The following is a 26,438-nucleotide window of genomic DNA, read 5'->3' as shown; positions in this document are numbered from 1 at the left end:
TCATTAGTTTGATCAAATTGGTACAAACCTGTTAGCCCCAATAGGTTCATGGCTGGCCCGAACAGATCCTCTGAACAGGGTCTGTGTCACGAACACAGCGCGATCTGTACCGAAAGTTGACTGTCAGTTCACCTTGTGCCCGCGAGAGGGCAATCGTGTATTTATTTAAAACTACAACCACAGAAGAAGATGACACAAAACCAATAAGGAACAAGAGAAAAAAATCAATACATCTTAATACAAATAATTCAACACACACATCATCTTTGAAAACAACTGGATAATACAATTAAAACAAACAGTGTCAGAGATCCGTTGAACACCATCTCTGACACCAGTTCAACGATGGTCTGGTGAGGACTGCAGAGGACCCTTATCTGCCATAGCATCAACGTTAGCTCTGCTAGTCTTGCAGGCGTTGCTGAGTTGTTTTCGGTTCAAACTCAACAACTACAGATATCTACATTGGTTGGTGTGAACACGACCGTTTTCCACCGTTTTCCACTTTGCCGAATCCAGCTCGAAATGACGGGGGCGGTGGCTTCTCCACAGAAAGCTTCGTGCACCAGGAAGAAAAACGAGAGGAAATGTGCAATCAAAGAGGAGTACAGGCAGCTTTCTAGCATGCTGGGAGTTATGAACAACCTGAGAAAGCAGGTTTGTGTGTGTGTGTGTGTGTGTGTGTGTGTGTGTGTGTGTGTGTGTGTGTGTGTGTGTGTGTGTGTGTGTGTGTGTGTGTGTGTGTGTGTGTGTGTGTGTGTGTGTGTGTGTGTGTGTGTGTGTGTGTGTGTGTGTGTGTGTGTGTGTGTGTGTGTCAGCCACATATATGCTTGATTGTGCTAAACTCAATAAACCATTTACATTTTCTCAAAAGGGTACCCTCTGTGATGTGATCCTGGTCGTTCAGGGAAAACATTTCCATGCTCATAGAGTTGTGCTTGCTGCTGCCAGCCACTACTTCAACCTCATGTTCACCAGTAAGCCACACACACACACACACACACACACACACACACACACACACACACACACACACACACACACACACACACACACACACACACACACACACACACACACACACACACACACACACATATATTACATGTTCTTAAAGACCCACATTTTAAATTAGGGTTTTAAAATGTTTCTGTTTGTTCCCTCCTTATAGCCTTCAACTATTGGCTCCATGGCCCTGACGGAAGGTCAGGGCCACACACACACACACACACACACACACACACACACACACACACACACACACACACACACACACAACGCTGCATGTTGGGGTCATATCCCTTCAACCTGTCTTTCCTCCACCAGCCAGCATGCTCGAGTCCCTGTCCAAAGAGGTGGAGCTGCGCAGCGCAGAGCCGGAGATCATTGAGATGCTGGTGGAGTTTGTCTACACAGCCCGGTAAGAGGCGAGACCGCAGGTGTTGAGCTGCAAGATGTATTGTTACCGCGGTTGTATGCATACAGTTCATAATGGCAGCGGATGACCCGGAAGACCAGTTTCTGCTTTATATATGTTGGTGGGAATACATCAGCTAAAATGGTATTTTTAACCCTTGCTGGGATGTTTATCTTATAGAAGGCAGTTCACCCCACACTGGCAGTTTTCTTTTTCAAAGAGACTAATGAGAATAGGAACAAAGGAGCTATAGCAATACGCTCACGGTTATCAGTTCAGCGAATGCTTTGTTAGTTCATATCTTCAAGTTGGTTCTCAATTTAACATTAGCAATAACAACAAGTTAGCTTTCAGGGCAACTCTGGACTAAAGAAATGCCCCTGTGCTAAGAGTTTTTATTCTAACATTTAAACCCAACCTTCTCGTGTGTGTGTGTGTGTGTGTGTGTGTGTGTGTGTGTGTGTGTGTGTGTGTGTGTGTGTGTGTGTGTGTGTGTGTGTGTGTGTGTGTGTGTGTGTGTGTGTGTGTGTGTGTGTGTGTGTTAGGATCTCTGTAAACAGCAGTAACGTCCAGTCCCTGCTGGATGCAGCCAACCAGTACCAGATTGAGCCGGTGAAGAAGATGTGTATGGAGTTCCTCAAAGGACAGGTCGACGCCACAAACTGCTTAGGTGAGAGAGTGAGTGAGTGAGTGAGTGGAGTCCAGGGATGGTTAGGCCTGTTGGTTGTCAGTTGAGGTCATGGGTAGGTAGGGAATTTATTTTATTTTTTTATTTATTTTTTTCCAGCGGCAGCGAATGATAGGTAGGTTGTTTTCATTTAAAAACGAGAAAATTCGCTCATCCTTGTACAGAATGAAGAGGTGCTGTACCAAAACGTGATTATAGTTTGCATAAAATAAATAAAAAAATAAATACATATATATATTTTTTTAAACCTCATAAAATAATTTGGGTCGCACATAAATTGACAGGGTCGGTCGGAAACCGGAACCAAACAAAATATTTTTTTAGGCCTTATGTAGCCCAGTATAAAGGTAGACTCCAAAATTGGACTGAACCTTTGAAACATTAATTGTCCTAATTTCATGTGTTTGAATAGTAGCAAGTCGTTTTCTGAGGTGTCAATGAGGTGAAGTTGTACTTCAGTGCAGGGGTGGGCAGTACAACGTTTAGAAAGTTTTGAGACTCTCCCGTATAGCGCCTTTATCACCTCTATTATTTAGGTTGGGGCTCTGGTTAAATCAACCTATGATCTGATATCCAACTCCCCCGATGATAAGTAAATTCTTCCGAATTTGGTGGGTCCCTGTTGCCGCGGGTGAGGGCTTGTTTGACCTGGTCCCCCTCCCTCCCTCCCTTGTGGCAGGTATCTCTGCCCTAGCGGAGTGCATGGACTGCCCCGACCTGAAGGGGGCGGCGGAGGACTTTGTGCAGATCCACTTCACGGAGGTCTACAAGCTGGACGAGTTCCTGCAGCTGGACGTGGCGCAGCTCACCCACCTGCTGCACCAGGACCAGCTCACCGTGCGCGCCGAGGCGCAGGTGACGCACATGCACACACACACGCGCATGCACGGACACACGCCTGCAGATACCTACACATACAGACAATGACATGCATGCACACACACATTCACGTAACAAATTTCAAACATTTCAATAAACATATTGAAATGTTTGAAATTTAGAGCATACCACATACAGGCTGTACTGTGTGTATATTTAATCTCTTAGAGAGAATAAACCAAAGGATGATCATCAACCAAATTCATGTAGATGTTTTAGTGCAATGAATAGAATGGCGTACAACGTGTGTGTGTGTGTGTGTGTGTGTGTGTGTGTGTGTGTGTGTGTGTGTGTGTGTGTGTGTGTGTGTGTGTGTGTGTGTGTGTGTGTGTGTGTGTGTGTGTGTGTGTGTGTGTGTGCGGGCGCGTGTGTGTGCGGGCGCGTGTTCTGCATGCGTGCAGATCTACGACGCGGCGATGCGCTGGCTGAAGTACGACGCGTGCAACAGGCAGCGTCACATGGTGGAGGTGCTGGGCTGCGTGCGCTTCCCACTCGTCTCCAAGACCTTCCTGTCCAAGACGGTGCAGGCGGAGCCGCTCATCCAGGACAACCCTCAGTGCCTGAAGATGGTCATCGGTGAGTCACACACTTTCACGTGCACACACGCTCCATGCAAATGAACAATATTTAATTTTGAGAACTTTGTCAATCCAAGCTGTATGACGGGGACGAGGTAGTGAGGTTGGTTGGTGGGGGGGTTTGAAACGGATAGAGAAAGGTTCCGGGTTTGAACCCCATCAACCGCAGTTTACCCTTGGCCGTCCTTGAGCAAGATGCCTAACCTCTCAATGATGAAATCCTTGATCAAAGCCCCTACCAAATGATAATGAATGTATTGGAGTGGGAATGACGCTGTGATGATGTCCTATGCCTCCTGTTGACGTCCCCGCCGCTCCCCGTCGTGGCGTGATTCCCTAGGCGGGATGCGTTACCACCTGCTGTCCCTGGAGGACCGGGAGGACCTGGGAGAGAGCAGCCGGTCGCGGCGCAAGAAACACGACTACCGCATCGCCCTGTTCGGGGGCTCGCAGCCGCAGTCCTGCCGCTACTTCAACCCCAAGGTAGCGGCACACACCGTACTAACTCACTCACTTTGGATTTTAAAACCCGTGTCATCCTATTGCATTGTGTTAGTAGATTTTGTCCATCCCACTGTTCTGTACTATACTGTTGTAAATACTGGTGGTCAATGGACAATTCTACGGAACCAGTGTTGCTAGTGTAAGGGCCAGATAAGGTCCTTTTGAAAATGGCCGCCATTGACGATGTGTGTGTCTCTGTCTGTGTGTCTTCGGCCAGGACTCGAGCTGGACAGACATACGGTGCCCGTTTGAGAAGCGCCGCGACGCCACGGTGGTGTTCTGGGACAACGTGGTCTACATCCTGGGCGGCTCGCAGCTCTTCCCCATCAAGAGGATGGACTGCTACAACGTGCTGAAGGACAGCTGGTACTCCAAGCTGGGGCCGCCCACGTCACGGGACAGCCTGGCCGCCTGCGCCTCCCAGGGCAAGATCTACACCTCTGGAGGCTCCGAAGTGGGTGAGCTCCACGGGACCGGCTTTCATTTGATGGTTTCTTCCGTTGGACAAAACCCTCCCTCCGGAACAAAGGGTGCCATTGTTTTTGTTAGTGTGAACAGGTGGATGCAGTAAATACACCCATTTAAAGTACACAGCTTCCTTTGAATTTTGTCTATGTATTCATGGTCGCGTGGTCTTTGTCTCATCCAGTCATCCCTTTCTAATTTGAGAAAAGTGTGTTCAAATTCTGTGTTCAATTAGGGGATCAAGCCATCGCAGATGGCCGGGAATTCACAACAACTCAACGTAATCAAATGATGTCACTATGATGCAACAGCAATAATACTGCGGTTCAGTGTGGTCGCTCCAGCCCTTGTAAGGAACACACCTAACGCCGTGTCATACCACGCCCTGACGTCTCTCCCTCCCCCGCGGCAGGCAGCTCGGCGCTGGACCTGTTTGAGTGCTACGACACGCGCACCGAGACGTGGAAGGTGAAGGCCAGCATGCTGATGGCGCGCTGCAGCCACGGCTCGGCCGAGGCCAGCGGCCTCATCTACGTCTGCGGCGGCACCATGGGCAACAACGTCTCGGGCCGTGTGCTCAACAACTGCGAGGTGTACGACCCCAGCACGCAGCAGTGAGTGACGGTGGTGCTCGCCGATGACGGGTGCATTTGATTGGCTGATCCGTTCATACCTCCCTCGTGCTCCCTCAGTCCTCGGTTACCTCTCCATGTTTGATCATGTCGATATCAGTGGGAGATCCATTGCAACAACAAGCAGAACAAGTACAAATATAAATTGCATCGATCATGATTTCTTCATAAGGAGAATATAATTAATTTCTGGGCGGAGTAGGATAGTGAGGTGAAAAGGTTCTGGGTTTGATCCCGAAGGACAGCCACGTTGCTGTATGCATCCTTGAGGAAAACCACTAGCACCTCCCTCCCTCTTGTTTGACATTTACCTGAATTTCTCCCCCGTCTCCCCTCAGATGGAGGGAGCTGTGTGGGATGAGAGAGTCCAGGAAGAACCACGGCCTGGTGGTGGTCAACCACCGCCTCTATGCCATCGGAGGCCAGGGAGCCGTGGGTAAGAACCATAACCACCTGACTTCATCAAGTGTTCAACAGCCGATAGGAAACACGGTTCAATGATGGTAAACAGACTTAACAGTAGGGCGGAACATAGCGGCCGCTGCCTATCGGTGGTCACTGTAGAGGTCGATCGCGGTAAAGAACCTGTGCGTTGGTTGAATATGGAATGGGTCCATGCATGTGTGTCTCGCCTCGCGGCTGACGTGTCCCCAGGCGGGCTGGACTCGGTGGAGTACTACGACATCGCCAGCAACGAGTGGCGCGCCGCCGCGCCCATGCCCTGGCGGGGTCTGACGGTCAAGTGCGCGGCGGTGGGCGACATCATCTACGTCCTGGCGGGCTTCCAAGGGGTGGGGCGGCTCGGGCACGTCCTGGAGTACCACACCGAGACCGACAGGTGAGAGGACGCCGACGGGATCCACTCCACTACAATCTTAGTCACCAGGAATTGTAAATGCCACAGAGAGGAATAAGGACTTAAGAGTATGCTAAGACACATTTGACGTGTGGGAGGGTCCCCCCCGCATACCCAGTGGACTGTGCAAACTGGTATGCAGATCTATCCATTACATATGGATGGCCTAATCCCCATCACAGCCGTTTATTCAACAGTAAGATAAGTTGTACTAAGTGTGTGTGTGTGTGTCCGTCCAGGTGGGAGACGTACACCACGGTGCGGGCGTTCCCCGTCACCAGCTGCCTCATCTGCGTGGTGGACACGTGCGGAGTGAACGAAGAAGAGGACATGGACCTCGTAGACTCCCAGACCCACGCTGGTGCCAAGGCCCCCGCTCCCCCGGCAGCATCGTCCTCATTCTCATCTGAGGAGAGGACGCCCAACCCCGGGGCCACTCGTGCACTACGTTAGCGACACCTTTTTCAAAGCATGATTTGGATTAATGTCGTTTTCCAGAGTGTGTCAGTTAGTGAATCACGGTGGTGTGGTGTCAGGGTACTGAGGGGTGCGGCTTCTCCTTTATGATCCTTGTTTTAACTCACATGAGGGAAGTACTTTGGAAACATGTAAATCGTTATTTTAACTATTTTTTTTTTTGGACTGATTAAACTGAATTAGGCATTACATTTTCCTTTTTGATTATAACTTTATTGGTATTGAACCATTTTGTCCTTTTATAAGTCATGTAAACTCAGCTGTGAATGTGCTGTTTGCTGCTTTTTGGTTGTATTATATATATATATAATCGTCGTCAGGATTCATTGTAAGGCTTGCGGAATATTATATTTTCATGGTTTCACGTTTTTTTGGGTTATTTGGCAGTATCTTCAAAGTGCATTCCTACACCCTTCTAACCAAAACGGGAGGGAGGGATGGATGGTGTGATGGTGTGAGGGAGACCTGTTTTTTAACAGATTGCTGCACAATAGATTTTTTTATTAAAAACATTTAAGATACAAACAATGGAAGTGTTTTTGTTGAAGAAATGTCTAAGGCAGACACAAAACACGCAAAGATATCACGTTAAAATGTATTAATTGTTTTTGTTTGGGTTAAAAAAAGCACCACTTTACCTTAAGTCTGTCAAAGCTAAAATTACTTCTCATAAGGTGTTCGGTAGCACAATAGCTGCAATGAAACTTGAGTAAATGCAATTGATCATCCCTTTTCCAAGTATATATGTATATCATTTCATACTTTTATTTTTATTATGTCTTCTGAGACATATGCCATGATAAGGTAAAGATTCAGAAAGAACGTGTTGTTATGAAGATCGTGACTTCACCATGACTTTGAAATGAATGCTGCCTGAAAGCAAATAGCAGACCAAACTGCTATAGCGCAGCACCTTTTAAAGATGAAAAGCAGGACGTACTGTTACGGGAAATCCTTAGCATAGCATTATAAAAACATTGGAATGTTCTGCCTCTTAAAAACATGTTCAGCTCGGGGTACAAAATTCTCTCTTTCAGAACACGATAACAATTAGGGCATTCGGTTACCAGGCAACTGCTCTACCTCCTGAGCTAAACCGAGTAGCCGACCTACCTATTCCAGAACACCTATTCAAAATCTTCCTCGGTCATCAAGAAAGCAAACCTGTTGCTTAAGTCTGTCTCCCCTTCGCCTCCTCCGCCTCTGCCCCTTCCTCCACGTCGCCTCCGGTTTCTCTTCGCCCCTCCACCTGACGATTCCGGCGTTATAGAGCTGCAGTTCCTCACTGCGTCCAGCAGAGTACAGTAGAGCTTCCCGGAGAGGGGACCTTCACCCAGTAGGGATTCAGTAGATCGGCCTGCGCTCAGATTCTTGAGCAGGCCGTGCACCAGCGAACCGCTGAACAACCTGGGAGACATGCGAAGTCACCAGGGGCTGTCAAATATGTATTGGAACAAGCAGTTACAGTTAACCCCCACTCCCCAGATGGGTCTAGTCAATGAACACGTCTTCCCATCACCCTGGTATATTCATATTGAATCGTACTCATAATCTCCAATGAGGACAACCAGGCTTGTCCTTCAGGCAAGGCCTAACATTACATCATCGCTTCGGAGGCATAACACAGATTTTATAAGCTTCTGAAACCGAATACTGTACCAGTGTGAGTGTCTCACCAAGTCATATGGGCCTGGGGAAGGGGCTGCAACAACAGGTGATTGAGGCATGACGCGCTCCAGAGGCAAGCCTGCCATTGGCAGTAACCATGAGCTGCTCCGATATCTAAGCCCCGCCTCTCCCCTGGCCTCACGCGCAGCCTGTCCAGACGCCCCCAGACGCCTCGCTCTGATGCCCAGTTCAACTGAGGGACTGGTGGCAAGACACAGTGGAAAACATGAATGAACTGAGTGACTCTTCATCAGAGCCAGATAAGTCTGATGTGTTGCTGAACACAGGAACTCTGACTCAAGATAAAGACTTACTTGAAAACTGGTTGGCAATGGCTCCAGGTTGGTTGTTGCAGGCCACTTCTCCGTGGACCATGCCCAGAATCAGAGCTTGAAGCTGGGGCAGTGAGGGAGACGGACTGGCCTCTCGAAACCAGAACATGGTTGCTCCCACTGCCAGCCAGAGATTTGGTGAAACAGAGGCCAAGGCAGAATCATTGACCCCAAGGATATCCAGAAGGAATTTTCTTCGAACTGGCAATGGAGCCTGAAAGGGACATAAAGGTTATCACCAGTGTTCTAGAATAAATAAAGGCAACATTTGGGCAAACTGGACCAACAAATCAGTCAAATGATTATGAATCAAAATGAGCCATGTTATATGTAAGGATCACTTTGTTGCTATGGTTACCTGGACAAGGGAATCAAGAGGCAAGGCCTGACTAGATGGTAGTAGCTCCACCTGGTTCCTCTTAAGGTTAAGATGCTGCCGGTTATACTCCTCCACACAGATGGGGGCAGTAGAGCCCTCGGCCAGAGCCATTCCCCCACTGCTGCCCTGCCCGCCGTCCACTCCATCTTTAGCTACACTCTTCTGTTCCTGTGAACCGTGGTCCTGAACCCTACCTCCACCTCCACCTCCACCTCTACCACGTTCTCTACGACCTCTCCCTGTCCCACCTCTATCACCCTGGCCGGGACTTTTCTGAGCTAGGGCAATACCTCCCGGGCCTACAACCATCTGACCGCCTCTTCCTGGGTCCGAGGTGTCTGCTCCCTTCTGAGCCGTCCTCCGAAGCAACAGCCCATATATGGCCTGGCGTATGGCTCGGGAGCAGTCGTGGCAGCTCGCTTGCTTGCTATTCTCCACCTGTGGATAGAGCAAGACTCTGCGCATCACCACCACATCCCACACCGAGGGGGACAAGAGCCCACCAGCCGCCGCCAAGCCCAGGCACTCTGGCAGAGGAGCGGTCAGAGTCGCCATGGCACCTGGAGCGATCTTTCCTCCAGAGAACCACGCGGCAAGGGAGCTCTCGGTTTGAATGCAGTACTCCTGCATGGCAGTCCACAGCCGGGAGCTAGCTTGACCCATGGTGGTCTCCTGCTTCCTACCCCCTCCTCCGTCTCCAGGTCTCCCCGATTCCCCCAGTAGTCTGCTGATCTCTCCCAGGGCCTCTCTCGGGCCTGGAAAAGAAGAGAGCCAGCAGAGGAGGCCTTCGATGCGGGTCGAAGACGGCTTCCCCGGCCACCTGCCACCTTTCGTGCCGTCCAACCCACTCAGATCCAGCATGGCGAAGAGCGTCTCGGCGCATCTGGGTGTGCCATAGTCGTTCCCACTCAGCACGGCACACAGCGGCAGCAGCTGGTGGTTCAGGCCTCGGAAACAGCGGCACAGCAGCTGGGTGGTGTAGCAGCGCGTGGAGATCCACTGGTGAGGAGATCTACCGTTGACGTTGGTCCAGTTGAAGAAGCGAAAAGGCAGGTAGCCACCTGAAAGTGAGGAATAGGGATACACGTCTATGGTACAGGGTGACATTATGAAAAACATTGTTTTGTGTCCCATAAAACATGAAAAACAATAGATAATGGTTTTTCCATATACAGTTGAATATGTTTTAATATAACATAAGGCCAACATTGGTTGTTAGGCCTACATTCTGCCACTACTCACCAGGCAGGTCGAAAATAAAAAAGTCACTGTCATTGGTCAGAACCGGGCAGTTCCATTGGTGGGCCAAGCAGGCAATCTCCCAATCGGCTTCGGCCGGGCACTGGACCAAAGGAACACCCCTCTGGGTGAGGACCTGAATGAAGACATCCCTAGTCAAGTAGGGGAGAACGGATCCGTGGCGACCGTGGGAGAGACAGTCTGCCTCCTTGATCTTGGACTGCAGACGCGCTCGCAGTGTAGAGAATTTTTTGTCACTAGGATCCATACCTGAAAAAGTCATGAACGCTAAAATGTAGAACCTTAAATATGTTTGTGGGTAAATATATGTGATTTGATGTAACTGGCTACTGGTTCCTACCTCCATCCAACACCACAAAGGGTTGGATGTTGCAAGCCGCTAAGGCTGAGAAGAACTGGTGAAGCAGAGTGGAGAAGGCATCATAGTCGCCCCCGTGCTGCTGGTCCAAGCTATGGTTAAAGTAAAGGCGAAAATACAGACTGCAGCCATCGATGATCAAGACGCTGTCTCTCAACTTTACGTCCTGGAAGAACTGCTTGTTCCCCTCCACGTAGGTGGTTAGGCCATGCACGCCCATGTGATCACCCGTTCTAGAAACATAAAATAGGAACAGTTATTATTAGCAGTGGTGCACATGGGCACTAGGTATTTGGCTTCCCTTGCAGGACCGCAACGTTAGAGCACACCATGCTCCGTTTTATAGCATGTGTGCCCCCATGATTCTTCCTAACGCGACAAAAGATGGGTGCAGCGATAAATGGGGAAGTAGATCTACTGACCTGGAAAATACCCTTTCCCCTGACTTGAAATGGAAAATCTACCACATGTAATATCATGGGCGGAAACTTGCAGACACACGATCTCAAAGTACATTACTGCATGTTTATAATTGAATATTTTAGCGTATGATAGGAGCATATGAAAAGAGAAAATGTTTGATATTTGTTTAAATCAGCTACTCTGCCTCCCATAACTGTCCCTCCCTTTGGGTTTCTGTTTCTGCTTATGTTTACATTGGTCTATGACATTTTGTATTACAACTTCCTCACTTATGTCCCTTCAAAGTAAAGTTAGAACTGTAAGAATAAAAACATTTGTAAATCAATATTTTCTCACAAATGTATTTACTATAGTAATCAAGTATATTTTTTATCAATCAACACTTTGAATACTTACAATCCATCATCATGACACACCCTTCATGGCAAACCCTTCCTTGATTTTGGGGATACTGTTATTTTGAAATCCAAAACCCGTCTCGCGAGAACGTGGCTCGACTACGCACCAGCTAGCAAGCGGCGGGCTAGCCAGTTTTGTCTTGCCAATCGAGGACGGCTGTAATTTCTTATGGCTACAATGTCTGGAGGATCTAACTTGGTGATGGCGGGGACGAGTCAGTCTGGCACAGGAGCGAATGCAAACCGAAAAAAAGAAGGGATTATATCTGCTAGGTTCTGGGAAAGCCCGGACACTTTGATCCAATTGGACAACGTAAGACAGTGGATCGGGAAGCATTACAAAAAGGTAGGTAGCCCGGGAGCTAGCTGCCTAGCCGCCCCCTGCTATGAACCAGTGTGTACTGCACGACTGTAAACAAACACTGCCTCCCAAGAAGTTACACGTTATTAGAAGGCTGCATGACGTTGGTTACTTGCTGGTTGCACCGAGTGATAATTGGTTATTGCCTACGTCACTGGAAGGTGATTGTAGATGTTAAATGTAGATCTGCTAATCAATGCTAACCTAAAATAAAGGAAATATTTTAATGACATCAATGTTTGCATGTCCATCGAAAGTAGCACGCATACATATAATCATCTTTGACACATGTCCCATGAACAACATGCATTTGTATCTGTGTATCTTTAGTACGTGCTGGTGGATGCTCCGTCCTGTCAGTCTCTGTCTGCAGTGACCTTACAACTTCTCCAGTTCCACGAGGAGACCTTTGGAAGGCATGCTACAAGCCCTGCTCTAACAAAGCTGCCCGTGAGTCTCCGATTACACCCTGAGCATGTTCTAGTATTTGTTTATTTATTCATTCATTAATTCATTCATTATAACTTCTGTATACTAGTGATGATCCGATTATTTCTTCTCAGGCACAATGCTTTCTTGACCTCCGACCAGGGGGCGGGCTCTGTCACATACTTGGTTGTGCCTACAAATTTAAGGCTGAGCAGGGCTGGTAAGTAGTTAACCTTCAGATCCATATTCTTTATTGTATTCAGTACTGACGATGCTCACTGACCTTTACGCTTACACCTGCACCACACAAACATGAATTATGTTGTGTACTTCTCGTCTTTTTGTTTATTCTCCCTCTTCCCTGTCAGGCGGCGCTTTGACCTGCAGAATTCGTCACGGACAGAGCGCAACGTGGAGATGTTCAGCACCATGGAGAGGGCATTGGTTCAGGTGACACAACAACACAAGCTGTCAACATGAGTCTACAATTCACCTGGATTAGTTTGCATGAGCCCAGCCTCCTTACATGAGGTTAAACAGTGTTTTCGTTGATCTGGACAGAACAACTGCCTGGCACGGCCTGTGGTTTACCTGGACACCGCGTTGGACCAGGAGCTGGCCAGCAGGCTGAGTAACGTCATCATCAAGCATCAGGTTAGTTGATGCTGACTTGGGTTCAATGATGGCGTGTGCCCCCTCTCATTGCCCCAATCCGTCATACTAACAAGAAAAAATCCCGCTTCAGGGCTCAGTAACCGAGGACCGAGCGCTTGCCAGTCATCACCTTTACCCATCAACACCATCATCAACAGACGAAGGTACGGTCACAACTCCGGGTTCATGCTTTAACGTGTGTATGTCAGGTTGCATGTGGATGAAGGCGACAGTAGCTCGCGACAGTAGTCCTGCGTGGTTGCCTCCTCCGTCGCTGTGTGAATGTGTGTTTGAATGGTCGCTTTGGATAAACGCGTCAGCAAAATCCCCTAAAAGTAAATGTAAATTAAGCGTTTTTATAGAAGCTCTTGAAATGTTTCCTCATAGGTGAATGGATGCGTCCGATCATGAAGAGAGACACACATATCCTGGTGCACTGGGGAATGAACCCTGATAGGTAATGTGTACACACATACATACACGCATGGGTACACTGTGAAATGTGTTGTGATCATGGGTAACCTGTGTCCCCATTTAACAGCTATGACAGCTGGCTGCCCCTGGGTGAGGTGGAGAAGGAGGTCGAAGAGCAGCCGCAGTCCGAGAAACCCTGGAGGGTGAGCCCAATCACCACTACACTCACCATCAACACACAATACCCCCCTCTGCATGGGGAAGGCAGTAGGTCAGGAGGTAGAGCAGGTTGACTGGTCACCGGAAGGTTGCTAGTTCGATCCCCGGCTCCTCCTAGCGAGTGTCGAGGTGTCCCTGAGCAAGGCGCCTAACCCTGACTGCTGTCCCGAGCTGGCTGTCCCCTTGCATGGTTGAATGAAAGGCGCTTTGGATTAAAGTGTCAACAAAATCCCCTAAATGTAAATGTTGTATAGTGGTCCGAGTGTTTGACTCCCAGTCTATACACACTGGGTTCACTGTTAACCTGTAGGAAGCTTGCAAGATGCCTTACGCTGAATGTCATAACAGAGTTAATAGTACACAGGTTTCTGAAGTACACTGCATTTTAACATCAAACGTTGTGCTGCTGTTAAAATATTGATCTACCGTAGCATGTAGTAGCTAGGTGATTTCAAAGTCTGCGTGTTTGTGTGTGTGCGTCCTTCTAGGTCAGTACACGCTGGGTTTTGGACACAGACGTTTACAACGAGTGGATGAACGAGGAGGACTACCATGTGAACGAGAGACACGCCCCCATCATCTTCCGACAGAGGCTCCACCTCCGGGAGGAGCAGGTGGGTTCGAGGCGGTTGAGGATCTTCTCTGAACCAGCCTTGTGTATAAAGGCATCCCGATGAAACTGTTGACCAGACATAATAGGAAAATAAATTAGCATGATTATAAATGTAATAAAATACCTGTTTTCCCTCCCTTCCCCGAAAGGATCAGAAGTTAACCCCCCTCAAGAAGAGACGTCGCTCCCCCTCTCCTTCCTCCTCTGAAGGAAGGAAGAAAGGAAAGAAGGGGTGAGAGATGGCGATCACTTCGTCACAGTGGCAGAAACAATGTGATCGTAAGCATTGCTTCTAAAATTCCCTCCGTCCCCTTGGAAGCAATATTTACGTGTGTTTGTGCAGACGGCGGCATGGGCCACAGGAGGCGGTGCCAGAGGAAGATCTGACCAAAGACATGGAGGACCCCACTCCTGTGCCCAACATGGAGGAGGTGGTCCTGCCCAAGAACGGTGAGTCAGCCCCCCCTAAAGAACTCTTTTCTCTGTTCTCTGTTCTGTCCAAGCCGCTCTTCTCCTCCGTCCGCCGTTGCCTCCTGTGTTTCTTGTGTATTTTTTTGGGGGTATTAGTCTCAAAACCTTCTATTCTCTTGCCTCCATAGTGAACTTCAAGAAAGACAGTGAGAACACGCCTGTGAAAGGAGGGACAATGGCCGACCTGGGTGAGAGATGGAAGGAAAATGCACATTGTCTGTGTTCAGGATGTAGATACGGGGTGGTTGCTAACAGCTGTTGGATGTTTAATGAAGACTGTGGTCCAGGGCAGGTGATGGTTAACATTCATCAGTATGCGGTCAGATATATTCATTATGGCTCCTTCTGTCTGCCTGCTCCCTCTCAGATGAGCTGGACGATGACTTCCCTGGACGGGTAAGGAGATATTATGATGACATTTAATAAAGAATAAAAATCTATCTTTGTGTTTATTTTTTACATTTGTTGATGATGATGATGATGATGATGATGCTTGTGTTATTGATGGTGGTTGTTGTTGTTGTTGACGTATGTGTGCAGGAGGACGAGGATGGTCGAGCAGACGTGTCCCACCTTTCGGACGTTGAAGACAACATCCCTGAGCAGACGCACCACATCATCATCCCGAGCTACACCTCCTGGTTCAACTACAACAGGTCAGTGGACCGCCCTCGTCTGGATCATGGAATCAAAGGACCGGAGAGTTTAGAGTGTAGATCTGTTTTTACATTCAGGATAATGATAGTACTGAAAATGACTTTTGATACACTAATTGGTAGTATATTTAAGTATATGTGCTTATTTAAATATATAATTATCATTTAGTAACCCAACTTCATTCTTTTGGAAAATATGACTTCAATTGCAGATTTAAAAATCCAAGTTCTTAGTAAAGGGGCGTCTGATCTTACAGTCACTAACCGTCTCCGTCTCTGATCTCCCCCAGTGTCCACCAGATCGAGAAACGAGCTCTCCCAGAGTTCTTCAACGGCAAGAACAAGTCCAAGTCCCCTGAGATGTGAGCGCTCCCAGCCCTCCCTATAGCACCCCTCTCCCACACTGTCCTCTCCCAGCCCTCCCTATAGCACCCCTCTCCCACACTGTCCTCTCCCAGCCCTCCCTATAGCACCCGTCTCCCCTCTCCCACACTGTCCTCTCCCAGCCCTCCCTATAGCACCCCTCTCCCCTCTCCCACACTGTCCTCTCCCAGCCCTCCCTGTAGCACCCGTCTCCCCTCTCCCACACTGTCCCCTCCCAGCCCTCCCTGTAGCACCCGTCTCCCCTCTCCCACACTGTCCCCTCCCAGCCCTCCCTGTAGCACCCGTCTCCCCTCTCCCATACTGTCCTCTCCCGGTTGTAACACTATCTCACCCCCACACACAGCTACCTGGCCTACCGCAACTTCATGACGGACACCTACCGCCTGAACCCCCAGGAGTACCTCAGCTCCACCTCCTGCAGACGCAGCCTCACCGGGGACGTCTGTGGCGTCATGAGGTGTGTGTGTGTGTGTATGTGTGTGTGTGTGTGTGTGTGTGTGTGTCTTTCAATGTGTGTCATGAATTTAAAGAGGATACAGTAGTATGTACAGTATATGAAGTTAATTAAGTTGTGGAGACGGGGTGTGTAGAACCTCTGTACTTGTGTATTTATGTCATTGGCTACAGAAATGTGTGGCGCACTCTGCGGTTGAGGATCAGTTGCGAATACCATAACATATCATACGTCTATCATATCAATATCATTTAAGAAGATGCAGTATGTATAGTCGGTTACGCGGCAGCTTAAGTGTGTGTGTGTGTGTGTGTGTGTGTGTGTGTGTGTGTGTGTGTGTGTGTGTGTGTGTGTGTGTGTGTGTGTGTGTGTGTGTGTGTGTGTGTGTGTGCAGGGTCCACTCCCTGTTGGAACAGTGGGGCTTGATCAACTACCAGGTGGACGCCGAGAGCAGACCCCTCCCCATGGGGCCCCCGCCCACCCCCCACTTCAACGTGCTGTCGGACACGCCCTCCGGCCTGGCCCCGCTGCAGCACAAGCCCCTGCAGGCACGGCCTCGCCCCCCTGACCTCGGCCTCGGCTTGAAGGGTTCTTTCTGCTTTATCTTTGACTGGATTTTTTCTTATAATATAATAATAATAATTCTTCTCTCTCTCTCTCTCTCCGACTCCTTCTCTCTGTCTCTGTGTCTCTTTCAACTCTCTCCCTTTCATCTCTCTGTCACTATCTGTGTCGGTCTCTCTCTCTCTCTCTGTCTCTGTCTCTCTCTCTCTGTCTGTCTCTGTCTCTCTCTGTCTGTCTCTCTCTGTGTCTCTCTCTTAGGTCTCAGCCTCCCAGCATATGCTCTTCTTCCCAGAGAGGATCAAAGATAAGCCCACCGACAGCCAGAACTTTGGCCTCCGCAACGACATCTACGCCCGGAAGCACCCTAAGGTGCCACACCGGGGCTCCCACATTATGAAATAAAATGTATTTATTTCCCCAAAAAAATGCTAACCGCACCTTCTGTCTTCTCTCTGTACTTCAGAGTAAAGGAGCGAGCGCAGGAAGGGAATGGGCCGAGCAAGAGACCCTCTTGTTACTAGAGGTGAGCTCCTTCCTGTCCCATTGACATCTTTGTTTTTGGTCCCACACTGTGGCGCCATCTCAATCCAGATCTCCCCATGTGACCCGTTCATCTTTAAATGGCACTCTGCAGCAGCACACACATGTATACCTTGTACTCGCATATTCTACCCTTATTCTAACTTTTTTTAACTATCCAACATGCTGGTTACCTTATCGATTACAAAACCTGGAATGACATTTACATTTTTAACAGAGAGAGAACAGTGCCAAGCACTAACAGTCGCAAGTTTTACCCATACTCTGTATACAACAAAGATAGCTAGGATAAGATGCTACACAATGCTAAGTACTATAACTAAGTTTGACATACAATAAGTGCGTAAAAAGTGCCAGGATGTACAACATACAATAAGTGCGTACATTAAGTGCCAGGACGTACAACATACAGTGAGTAGGAGGGGTGGGAGGGGGTGGCTATGCAGAGTGACCAGTTCCCTCCTTCTAATGCGTTGCCACAGAGGGACCCTTCATTGGAGGACCCAGGTATCTCTTGTGTGTCCGTCCCATGGGGTGGATTGGCGGTGAGGACCACAGAGTAACCCCCCCTATCCTCCCAGGCCCTGGAGGTGTACCGGGACGACTGGAACAAGGTGTCGGAGCACGTGGGCTCCAGGACCCAGGACGAGTGCATCCTGCACTTCCTGCGGCTGCCCATCGAGGACCCCTACCTGGAGGACTCCTCCGCCTCGCTGGGGCCCCTGGCCTTCCAGCCCGTGCCCTTCAGCCAATCGGAGAACCCCGTCATGAGCACGGTGGCCTTCCTGGCGTCCGTGGTGGACCCCCGCGTGGCATCGGCTGCAGCCCGGGCCGCTCTAGGTGTGTGTGTGTGTGTGTGTGTGTGTGTGTGTGTGTGTGTGTGTGTGTGTGTGTGTGTGTGTGTGTGTGTGTGTGTGTGTGTGTGTGTGTGTGTGTGTGTGTGTGTGTGTGTGTGTGTGTGTGTGTGTGTGTGTGAGAGCCCGCCTGTTTGCGTGTGTGAGAGTGACCCCGTGTGTGGGTTGACAGACAATGTATGTGTGTGGTAGTATGGAGGGTATCTACTACAGAACGTGTGTGTTTCTAACGGTCTGATTCCCTGGTGTGTGTACAGAGGAGTTCTCCAGAGTGCAGGAAGAGTCCGTGGAGAAAGCCGCCATCCAGCTCGACAAGACAGGTAGAGCCGGTACCGCAAACGATGGAACGGATCCATACCTATCATTATTATTATTATACAACAGATATTAATATTAACCGTTATGTTATAAACAAAAGCCGATTCACATCAGTCAAAATGTAATCGTGATTTAAACAAATTAATTAATTTTAAGTATTTTAAAAATGAAATGTGTTACTAGGTTCTCTGTACATTTGTTCATGGGTTCATCTTCTTTTGGTTCTAAAGCAAGCATTAACCCATAGCTACTCTCTCTCTCTCCCTCCTGTCTCTCTCTTTCTCATGTCTCTCTCTCTCTCCTGTCTCTCTCTCTCTCTCCTGTCTCTCTGTCTCTCCTGTCTCTCTGTCTCTGTCTCTCTCTCTCTCTTAGAACCTCTGGACGGTGAGAAGAAGGATATCCGCCCCAACGCCCTTCAGGTAAGCAGTCAACACAACAGGACATGGTAGCAGCTGAGCCACGGCTGGTTGGAGGGCTGAGTGACCCTCCAACCAGCCGTTGGAGGGCTGGACGCGGCCGCGCCTGACGCTGTGTTTCCCCAGGCACCAGACGGGCTGAAGGGCGAGCCCAGCGGGGGGCCTGCCGAGGACAGCCGGGTGAAGACCGAGAATGCCAACAGCATACTCCCGGAGGAGAGAGATGGTGCGTGTGTGCGTGTGTCAGAACTGCATGTCTCTGCCCTCTATATCGCCTCACAGTCTATTTACTGGAATCTCTCTTATTCTCTCTCTGTCCATCAATCTCTCTCTCTCTCTCTCTCTCTCTCTCTCTCTCTCTCTCTCTCTCTCTCTCTCTCTCTCTCTCTCTCTCTCTTAATTTGTATCTCTTAATTTGTATCTCTTTCTCACTCTCTTAATTTGTATCTCTTTCTGTTTGTCCTGTATTCCTTCATGCCCCCCCCCCCCCTTGCTGTGCACCAGACAGGGGGGATGATGAAGACAGGGGTGGGGAGGGCCTCCAGCAGAGTGGAGGGATGGAGCTGGAGCTGGTGGAGAGCAGCGTTGCCACGGCAGCAGCGGCCGCCCTATCGTCGGCAGCCACCAAGGCCAAGGTAAGGCCCCCCTTCTCCACACCGACCTATCACAGAGAACGGTGTTGATGGTATTTTTTATACTTGATCTATCATCCTCTGGTCAGTGCTGGATAAATCGTTTGCCCTCTTCATAACCTCTACTCCTCAAATCCCTTGCCTTGTTGACAAGACGTTGACATAATGGGGACTATAATTGATGGTCCAGTGAAGCTCAGTTTGGCAATAAGTGTGTCAGAGATGGCAGTTAGATTCCCACTGGGGCCTCCCAGCATTGGGGGTTGTGAGATGAAAGCATCCCCTTAATGGAATGCAATGTCATTTTATTTATTCATCCACTAAATGGCATTTGTAACAATGACCGCCACTGTAACTTATTTTTTCTTTTACTCTCACAATCGGCCTCGGTAAAATATACGCCTTGAGCATATGTTTTCTGTGTTTGCAAATACTAATTGCTGGTCGACAGTATTATTTGCCCGGTGTTGTTAATGTTGGATTTGTAATGCATTGATTGGGAACAGTTGAAAGGCAGAGGTGTCCCGTTATTGAAAAATACTAGTATTCAAACAATCAGATGGTATAAATGTACTGTCAATTGCATATAGGGATGAGGTTCAACATCTAACTACGTGGTGTAAAAACAATAACCTGGAACTCAACACCAAGAAGACCAAGGAGATTATTGTGGACTTCAGGAGAACCAGGAGCAGGGCACACACCCCCCTCCATATCAGCGGTGCTGAGGTGGAGCGTGTGTCTAGCTACAAGTTCCTTGGGGTCCACATCACAAAAAATCTTTCTTGGTCCCTCAACTCCTCCAGTCTGGTGAAGAAGGCGCATTCAGCGCCTTCACTTCCTACGGACCCTCAAGAAAGCAAAGCTTTGCCCTAGGATTCTATCAGACTTCTACCGCTGTACCACTGAGAGCATACTTACAAATTGCCTCTCTGTATGGTACGGCAACTGCAACGCTGCCGACCGCAAGTCACTACAAAGAGTAGTCAACTCTGCCCAGAGGACTATTGGCTGTCCACTCCCCCCCATTCACAACATATACCATGACCGCTGCTTAAACAAAGCCAAATCCATTGTCAAGGATAACACCCACCCAAACCATGGACTTTTCACCCTTCTCCCATCTGGCAAGCGATACAGGAGCCTGCGCTCCCGCACCAGCAGGCACAAGAATAGTTTCTTTCCGGAGGCTGTAACACTGCTGAACAAACCCCCACCCCCCGTATAGCACTGGACTTTTAAATGGTTTTAAATGGCATAGCTGTTGCATCTCACTTTATGCAATGTTCAACCTGTTTACATTTTACTGCCTTGCACTGTATAACTGTTTACACTCATTACTGCACTGAACTGCACTGTCTAGCACTGGACTTTTTAAACGGCTAACTTTTTGGTATTTAAATGCTTCTTTTGCACTTCTGGTTTGATGTCAACTGCATTTCATTAGTTTTGTATCTATACTTACTCTGCTAGTGACAATAAAGTTGAATCAAATCAAATCAAATTGGCAATAGCAAAGCAGGCCATCGCGAGCGGTCAGGGTTAAGCTCTCCCTATTGAAGGACACCCTGTGTGTGTGTGTGTGTGTGTGTGTGTGTGTGTGTGTGTGTGTGTGTGTGTGCGTGTGTGTGTGTGCGTGTGCGTGTGTGTGCGTGCGTGCCAGCACCTGGCGGCGGTGGAGGAGCGTAAGATCAAGTCCCTGGTGGCGCTGCTGGTGGAGACGCAGATGAAGAAGCTGGAGATCAAGCTGAGGCACTTTGAGGAGCTGGAGACCATCATGGACCGCGAGAAGGAGGCGGTGAGTACCGAGCGCTCGCCCCCGGCCCGCACGCGTCCGCCGCGCTCCAGTCCTCCGCCATGTTCTCCTAAATCACAACTTGTGACGGGCAGGCCGTGAATGTTTTGCGTCGTCTTGCGCGGTTCATTATCGCAGACAATAAATAAGGTTTAAGTGTGTGTGTGTGTGTGTCAAACTCACCGATGAGCATTGACCACTCCCCCTGTGTGCGCTGTGCAGTTGGAGCAGCAGCGGCAGCAGCTGCTATCGGAGAGGCAGACCTTCCACGCCGAGCAGCTGAAGCACGCAGAGCTGAGGGTCCGCCAGCAGAGGGAGACACCGGCGCAGCCCGGGTTCACCATGCAGCACTCGGGTGGGGATGACACACACTCACGCACGCACTGAGGCCACCGGGTTCAATCCTTTATTTGAAGTCATCGTTGATCGACACGCTTGGACGCACACCTGGTCCTTGGTGACGTTATCTGAAGTCACTGCGAGGCACTTTGCTTTTAAGGCTCTGCTGATTGACTCAATAGTTAGGAAATGGTCAGTATTCATCCTTGGGGCGGGATCACACCACTGAAGGCTAAGTGATTGACACTGGATTCCCCTCCTCCCCCTCCTCCTCTCTCAGGCTTGTCTGTGCCCGGTAGGATGATGCCAGGCGGGGGGAACAGCCAGCCAACAGGTCCCCGGCAGCCAGGGGCCCCCAACGGCATGTGTGGTTAGGGGTCTCCTCTCCTGAGTCTTCATAGGTTTTTAAACGGCGCCTTCGGCTTTTTAACCCCGACCTTCCACCTCCGCCACCTCTCCTGTGAACTGAACCGGGCAGAACAGAGGCTGTTTTTGATACATCTGACCATTTTGTCTGGTTTTGTGGTGATTTCTGAAGTTGTGTATATAGATGTGGGTGTGTGAAGATGTGTTGCCCATTTATTTGTATTTTTTTGTCTCTGTACTGTTACATAGCTGTCCAGACTGTTGGTAGAGAACGACAGAATCTGGCCACACATTTGGGAAGATCTTCAATTAGTAGAACGACGCATTGCCGCAAGCGCTCACAAGGGGGCAGTGCACTCAACTTTACAGCCTGCCATTGTGAGAATAAGGACGCCACAGCTGGGGATCAGAAACCCACACATTTTCACTGGCAGAATTTTTGGGTTTGTGTTTTGACTGATAAGTGCTAAACATTTCTGTGGAGAGGCAGGGCGGTGGAGAAGAACTAACAATCAGCTCCCCTCATTAAAATTGTTTTATATGAAACCAATTTCTGTTTGTGCCAATGATTATCATTTGAAGTGTGTGTGAGAATGGGGTTTGGTTCGTTAGCCAAGTCACCAACTAAAGATGTAGGAGAACTCAAGGAAAAGAAAATGATTTATGAGTGGATCGTACGTAGAGTGTGGCTAGAGTTCTGAACCACTAGATTTGTGTGTATTCATTCGTTCCTGTAACTATATAAGACTCATTTAAAAAGACCAATGAAGGTTTAGAAAGAGGCACATTGCTGTGATTTCAGGTTAATATTCGATTGCACAACATAATAGCTGAAATGGGACAACTTTATAGCTGATTGGTATCATTGGTATCATCATCTGGACATTTACAAATATTTCCTACTATTAGACAAGTGATAATCAATAAGTTATTTATCGAATGTCGAGGACATCATGTGGTACTCGGAAAGACAAAACGAGTGATCGGAAATATATTGCCCCCAATGAGCTATTGAGACCAAACATATAATAAATGTATCCTAATCTAATCATTCCTATATACGATATTGGCTTTTGTCCTAATATAAAATAAATTGACTGCAATAAGTGTGATGGGTCATTGTCACAAGACAAGCACTTCATCAGTTAAAGACACCTGTAAGCGGAAGCCCTGTGGCGTTTTCTCATGTGACCATGCTGACCACCCCCTCCCCACTGACGACATGGCCCAAGAAGATTATTTCTCAAGCAAGTGGCACTTTCCAGGTTTGAGGCGAAGGCCAGCTTGGGGAATGGCTCTAACCCCCTGACCAATGCTGGCCAGGGCCTCCTCAAAGTCTGCGGCATGGGCGAGGAGTTGATGGAGAAACAATGCATCAACATTTGACGAGGACCATCTCCATCAACTGAAGGGGCATCGCAGAGGCCAAGGGGCATGACCTTGAATTACAACAGCCCTTGGCATATGGAGATGGCTGTAAATGCCGAGCCCCCGCAGCGAGTGCCATCTGATAGTCCCCGTTACAGAGGTCCAGCTGAACCTCCTGATAGTCCCTGTTACAGAGGTCCAGCTGAACCTCCGGCCCCCGTTACAGAGGTCCAGCTGAACCTCCTGTCCCTGTTACAGAGGTCCAGCTGAACCTCCTGTCCCCGTTACAGAGGTCCAGCTGAACCTCCTGATAGTCCCCGTTACAGAGGTCCAGCTGAACCTCCTGATAGTCCCCGTTACAGAGGTCCAGCTGAACCTCCTGATAGTCCCCGTTACAGAGGTCCAGCTGAACCTCCTGATAGTCCCCGTTACAGAGGTCCAGCTGAACCTCCTGTCCCCGTTACAGAGGTCCAGCTGAACCTCCTGATAGTCCCCGTTACAGAGGTCCAGCTGAACCTCCTGTCCCCGTTACAGAGGTCCAGCTGAACCTCCTGATAGTCCCCGTTACAGAGGTCCAGCTGAACCTCCTGTCCCCGTTACAGAGGTCCAGCTGAACCTCCTGTCCCCGTAACAGAGGTCCAGCTGAACCTCCTGATAGTCCCCGTTACAGAGGTCCAGCTGAACCTCCTGTCCCTGTTACAGAGGTCCAGCTGAACCTCCTGCCCCTGTTACAGAGGTCCAGCTGAACCTCCTGATAGTCCCCGTTACAGAGGTCCAGCTGAACCTCCTGTCCCTGTTACAGAGGTCCAGCTGAACCTCCTGTCCCTGTTACAGAGGTCCAGCTGAACCTCCTGTCCCTGTTACAGAGGTCCAGCTGAACCTCCTGCCCCTGTTACAGAGGTCCAGCTGAACCTCCTGTCCCTGTTACAGAGGTCCAGCTGAACCTCCTGTCCCTGTTACAGAGGTCCAGCTGAACCTCCTGTCCCTGTTACAGAGGTCCAGCGAGCTGAACCACCTGCGCCCGGTGATGTCGTCCACGGCATCGTCAATACGAGGAAGCGGGTCAGAGTCCTTATGGGTAACAGCATTCAGCCAGCGGTTGTCCACGCAGAAACGCACGCTTCTGTCTATCTTGCGGCCCAGAATAGCCGGTGCAGCCAGAGGACTACTGAAGGGCTTGATGAATCACGCCTCCGCCATCTTCAGGCTCTTCTGCTCAGCACCTGCTCACTCCGCCCTGAGGGCAGACGACGAGCACGGAGACGGACGGGGTGCGCGTCACCAGTGTCAATCTCATGGTGCACCGAGGTGGTCTGGGTGCAGTGCTGGTCCTCTCTGTGAAGATGTTTGGTGATGTTGTCATGTCAGGGTTCAGCGGCTCCTCCGGTGGCTGTTTCCGGGTGGAGAAGAGACCGTCACTCCTCCGCTGAAGGAGTTCTTGCAACGCCGGCCGGGTCCTGGCGGAGAAGTCAGGGTGAGGGATGGTCGTTGCAGCTGGTGGGGGGGTCACTGGGAGGACCAGCTGGTGGGGGGGTCACTGGATGGGCCAACTGGTGGGGGGGTCACTGGGAGGACCAGCTGGTGGGGGGGTCACTGGGAGGGCCAGCTGGTGGGGGGGTCACTGGGAGGGCCAGCTGGTGGGGGGGGGTCACTGGGAGGGCCAGCTGGTGGTGGGGTGGTCACTGGGAGGGCCAGCTGGTGGTGGGGTGGTCGCTGGGAGGGCCAGCTGGTGGTGGGGTGGTCACTGGGAGGGCCAGCTGGTGGTGGGGTGGTCACTGGGAGGGCCAGCTGGTGGGGGGGGGGGGTCACTGTGAGGGGCAGCTGTCTTGCAAGAAGAATATCGACCTACCACCTGCAGTATCCCCAGTACCCTCACGTAACTGTAAGATAATCGGTTTATTCACACTGTTCCTGCTGGTTTTACTTTTGGTTTCTGTTTGCCAATTTCCTATAGGGAAAAACTCATTCCTGTTAACTATATCAGTTTGCTAATTATCTTGCAGCTCAATAAGGATTCATTTGAAATCATAGGGCAGTTTCACAATTTCATCATTCAAAGTGTCAGGCTCCTAAACACACAAATGTGAGACTACATCTTCAAACTCATTGGGGCCATTCCTAAAAGCTAACCAAGTCAAGCCCTTATCTCAATTATTCTAACAAATCTTTACTATAGTTAACACTTAGTTAACTTTTAATGTTAACATTTCCTTCCTGGCACCGTTTGTTGCTTGAAAAACATATTCAACACATTGACATGTGTGTAGGGCCGCCTTCCTCTGGAGTGACATGATGGTTCAGTAAGGAAGCCTATTTATTTCCACAACTTCCATGACGGGTCATTTCTTTGTGAGGGGCCAGACATGAATATGTAAAGTCTTCCAGAGCCAAGTTGTCCTGTAAATGGCTAAGTATCGCCTTCCTCTGTAATGTGAATTATTGATGTAATATGTTCATGAATTAAGTTTAAAGATGTGCTTTGAGTGATTTTGCACAATATAACTTGAAAGATATATCATGTTTTGATAAAAAAAACTCTTTACTTTTGATTTATGAAACAAAATTCCAAACGAAAGCAATGGCAGACTTCACTCATATCTATGAGTGAAGTTTGCTTTTGCTTTCGTTTTTTCTTATTCTTTTTCGTTCAGTTTTGTCTCAGAAGAAATAATGAAATCTTCATTGGTCTTTTAAAATTTTATTGTATATTACACAGCAAAGCATAGCAAATAGACAAAAATTTACCGGGTGCCACAAACAATTATTTTTAGCGACTTATCTATTGGATATTTTAGAGATTAATTCATTTATCCATGTGATTCATTTTCAGCTAAGAACACATACAATTCATTCAGATGGCTTTTCAATTGAATAAGAGCAAAAGTTAAAGATAGGAGAAAAATACCTCATTATACACCTAATTATTAAACATGTAGGAATATTTCAAAATCAATCAACGGTGAATAATAACAGATGCTAGCCTACATTTTTTCTAATCAAAACTCATTCAATAAAAAATCAAGGCAGCAGGCCAAATTTAGATTTTCTTTTGATTGTGTAATAATGAATGTATGTTGCTGCAATGGCAAAAGCTCTCCCTTCTTATAATAATGTTTATATTATTATTGGATGGTGAATAGATGGGGTTGAGGATGAGGAACATTCCCTTCATTGATGTTTCGACTGACTGGACTGTAAAAATGAAACCATTTATAACAAATTAGTGAAAGGCAAATTTGTAATATAATAATATAACTTCTTTATGATACTGTGAATG

General features: G+C 48.7%; 3 protein-coding genes and 1 long non-coding RNA gene across 7 annotated transcripts in view; 2 read left to right on the top strand and 2 right to left on the bottom strand.

Annotated features, from left to right (window-relative positions):
- The first annotated feature begins 515 nt into the window (after positions 1-515).
- Positions 516-6,473, top strand: klhl7 (kelch-like family member 7). Of its 2 annotated transcripts, XM_060043581.1 has the most exons (13): positions 516-657; positions 875-977; positions 1,172-1,205; positions 1,327-1,420; positions 1,963-2,087; positions 2,785-2,960; positions 3,386-3,560; positions 3,903-4,045; positions 4,284-4,524; positions 4,944-5,145; positions 5,502-5,599; positions 5,818-6,001; positions 6,259-6,473. In XM_060043581.1, exons 2-13 carry the CDS (start codon positions 921-923, stop codon positions 6,470-6,472), a joined length of 1,743 nt encoding a protein of 580 aa, XP_059899564.1. In that variant the 5' UTR covers positions 516-657; positions 875-920; the 3' UTR covers position 6,473. The 2 variants fall into 2 exon arrangements, with proteins under 2 accessions (XP_059899564.1, XP_059899563.1); XM_060043580.1 differs by lacking the exon at positions 1,172-1,205 and having other exon boundaries at positions 522-657.
- Positions 6,474-6,494: 21 nt separating this feature from the next.
- aste1b (asteroid homolog 1b) lies at positions 6,495-11,157 on the bottom strand. Of its 2 annotated transcripts, XM_060043578.1 has the most exons (7): positions 10,916-11,157; positions 10,476-10,726; positions 10,118-10,384; positions 8,855-9,936; positions 8,479-8,710; positions 8,173-8,365; positions 6,495-7,903 (listed from the first exon to the last, which is right to left on the bottom strand). In XM_060043578.1, the coding sequence occupies exons 2-7, from the start codon at positions 10,711-10,713 to the stop codon at positions 7,624-7,626; spliced, it is 2,292 nt and encodes a 763-aa protein (XP_059899561.1). In that variant the 5' UTR covers positions 10,714-10,726; positions 10,916-11,157; the 3' UTR covers positions 6,495-7,623. The 2 variants fall into 2 exon arrangements, with proteins under 2 accessions (XP_059899561.1, XP_059899562.1); XM_060043579.1 differs by lacking the exon at positions 10,916-11,157 and having other exon boundaries at positions 10,118-10,250; positions 10,476-10,612.
- Positions 11,158-11,412: 255 nt separating this feature from the next.
- Positions 11,413-22,343, top strand: smarcc1b (SWI/SNF related, matrix associated, actin dependent regulator of chromatin, subfamily c, member 1b). Of its 2 annotated transcripts, none has more exons than XM_060043575.1 (27): positions 11,413-11,660; positions 12,006-12,125; positions 12,239-12,324; positions 12,473-12,554; positions 12,666-12,758; positions 12,850-12,922; positions 13,146-13,215; positions 13,300-13,375; positions 13,880-14,005; positions 14,154-14,236; positions 14,348-14,454; positions 14,604-14,663; positions 14,843-14,871; positions 15,016-15,131; positions 15,422-15,493; positions 15,859-15,972; positions 16,364-16,517; positions 16,792-16,902; positions 16,997-17,056; positions 17,655-17,913; positions 18,185-18,247; positions 18,618-18,658; positions 18,773-18,887; positions 19,166-19,296; positions 20,957-21,091; positions 21,311-21,443; positions 21,708-22,343. In XM_060043575.1, exons 1-27 carry the CDS (start codon positions 11,484-11,486, stop codon positions 21,800-21,802), a joined length of 2,781 nt encoding a protein of 926 aa, XP_059899558.1. In that variant the 5' UTR covers positions 11,413-11,483; the 3' UTR covers positions 21,803-22,343. The 2 variants fall into 2 exon arrangements, with proteins under 2 accessions (XP_059899558.1, XP_059899560.1); XM_060043577.1 differs by having other exon boundaries at positions 18,618-18,664; positions 18,788-18,887.
- Positions 22,344-25,842: 3,499 nt separating this feature from the next.
- The window catches only part of LOC132451680 (uncharacterized), a 1,277-nt gene continuing 681 nt past the window's right edge, over positions 25,843-26,438 (bottom strand). The window contains exon 3 of the long non-coding RNA XR_009524182.1: positions 25,843-26,353. This is a non-coding gene — a long non-coding RNA (uncharacterized LOC132451680). The remainder of the gene's footprint in view (positions 26,354-26,438) is intronic.

Source organism: Gadus macrocephalus, chromosome 22 (genome assembly GCF_031168955.1).
Source record: "Gadus macrocephalus chromosome 22, ASM3116895v1".
NCBI lineage: Eukaryota > Metazoa > Chordata > Actinopteri > Gadiformes > Gadidae > Gadus > Gadus macrocephalus.
The sequence above is the reverse complement of the archived record's forward strand: the minus strand, read 5'-3'. Positions and strand labels throughout refer to the sequence as shown.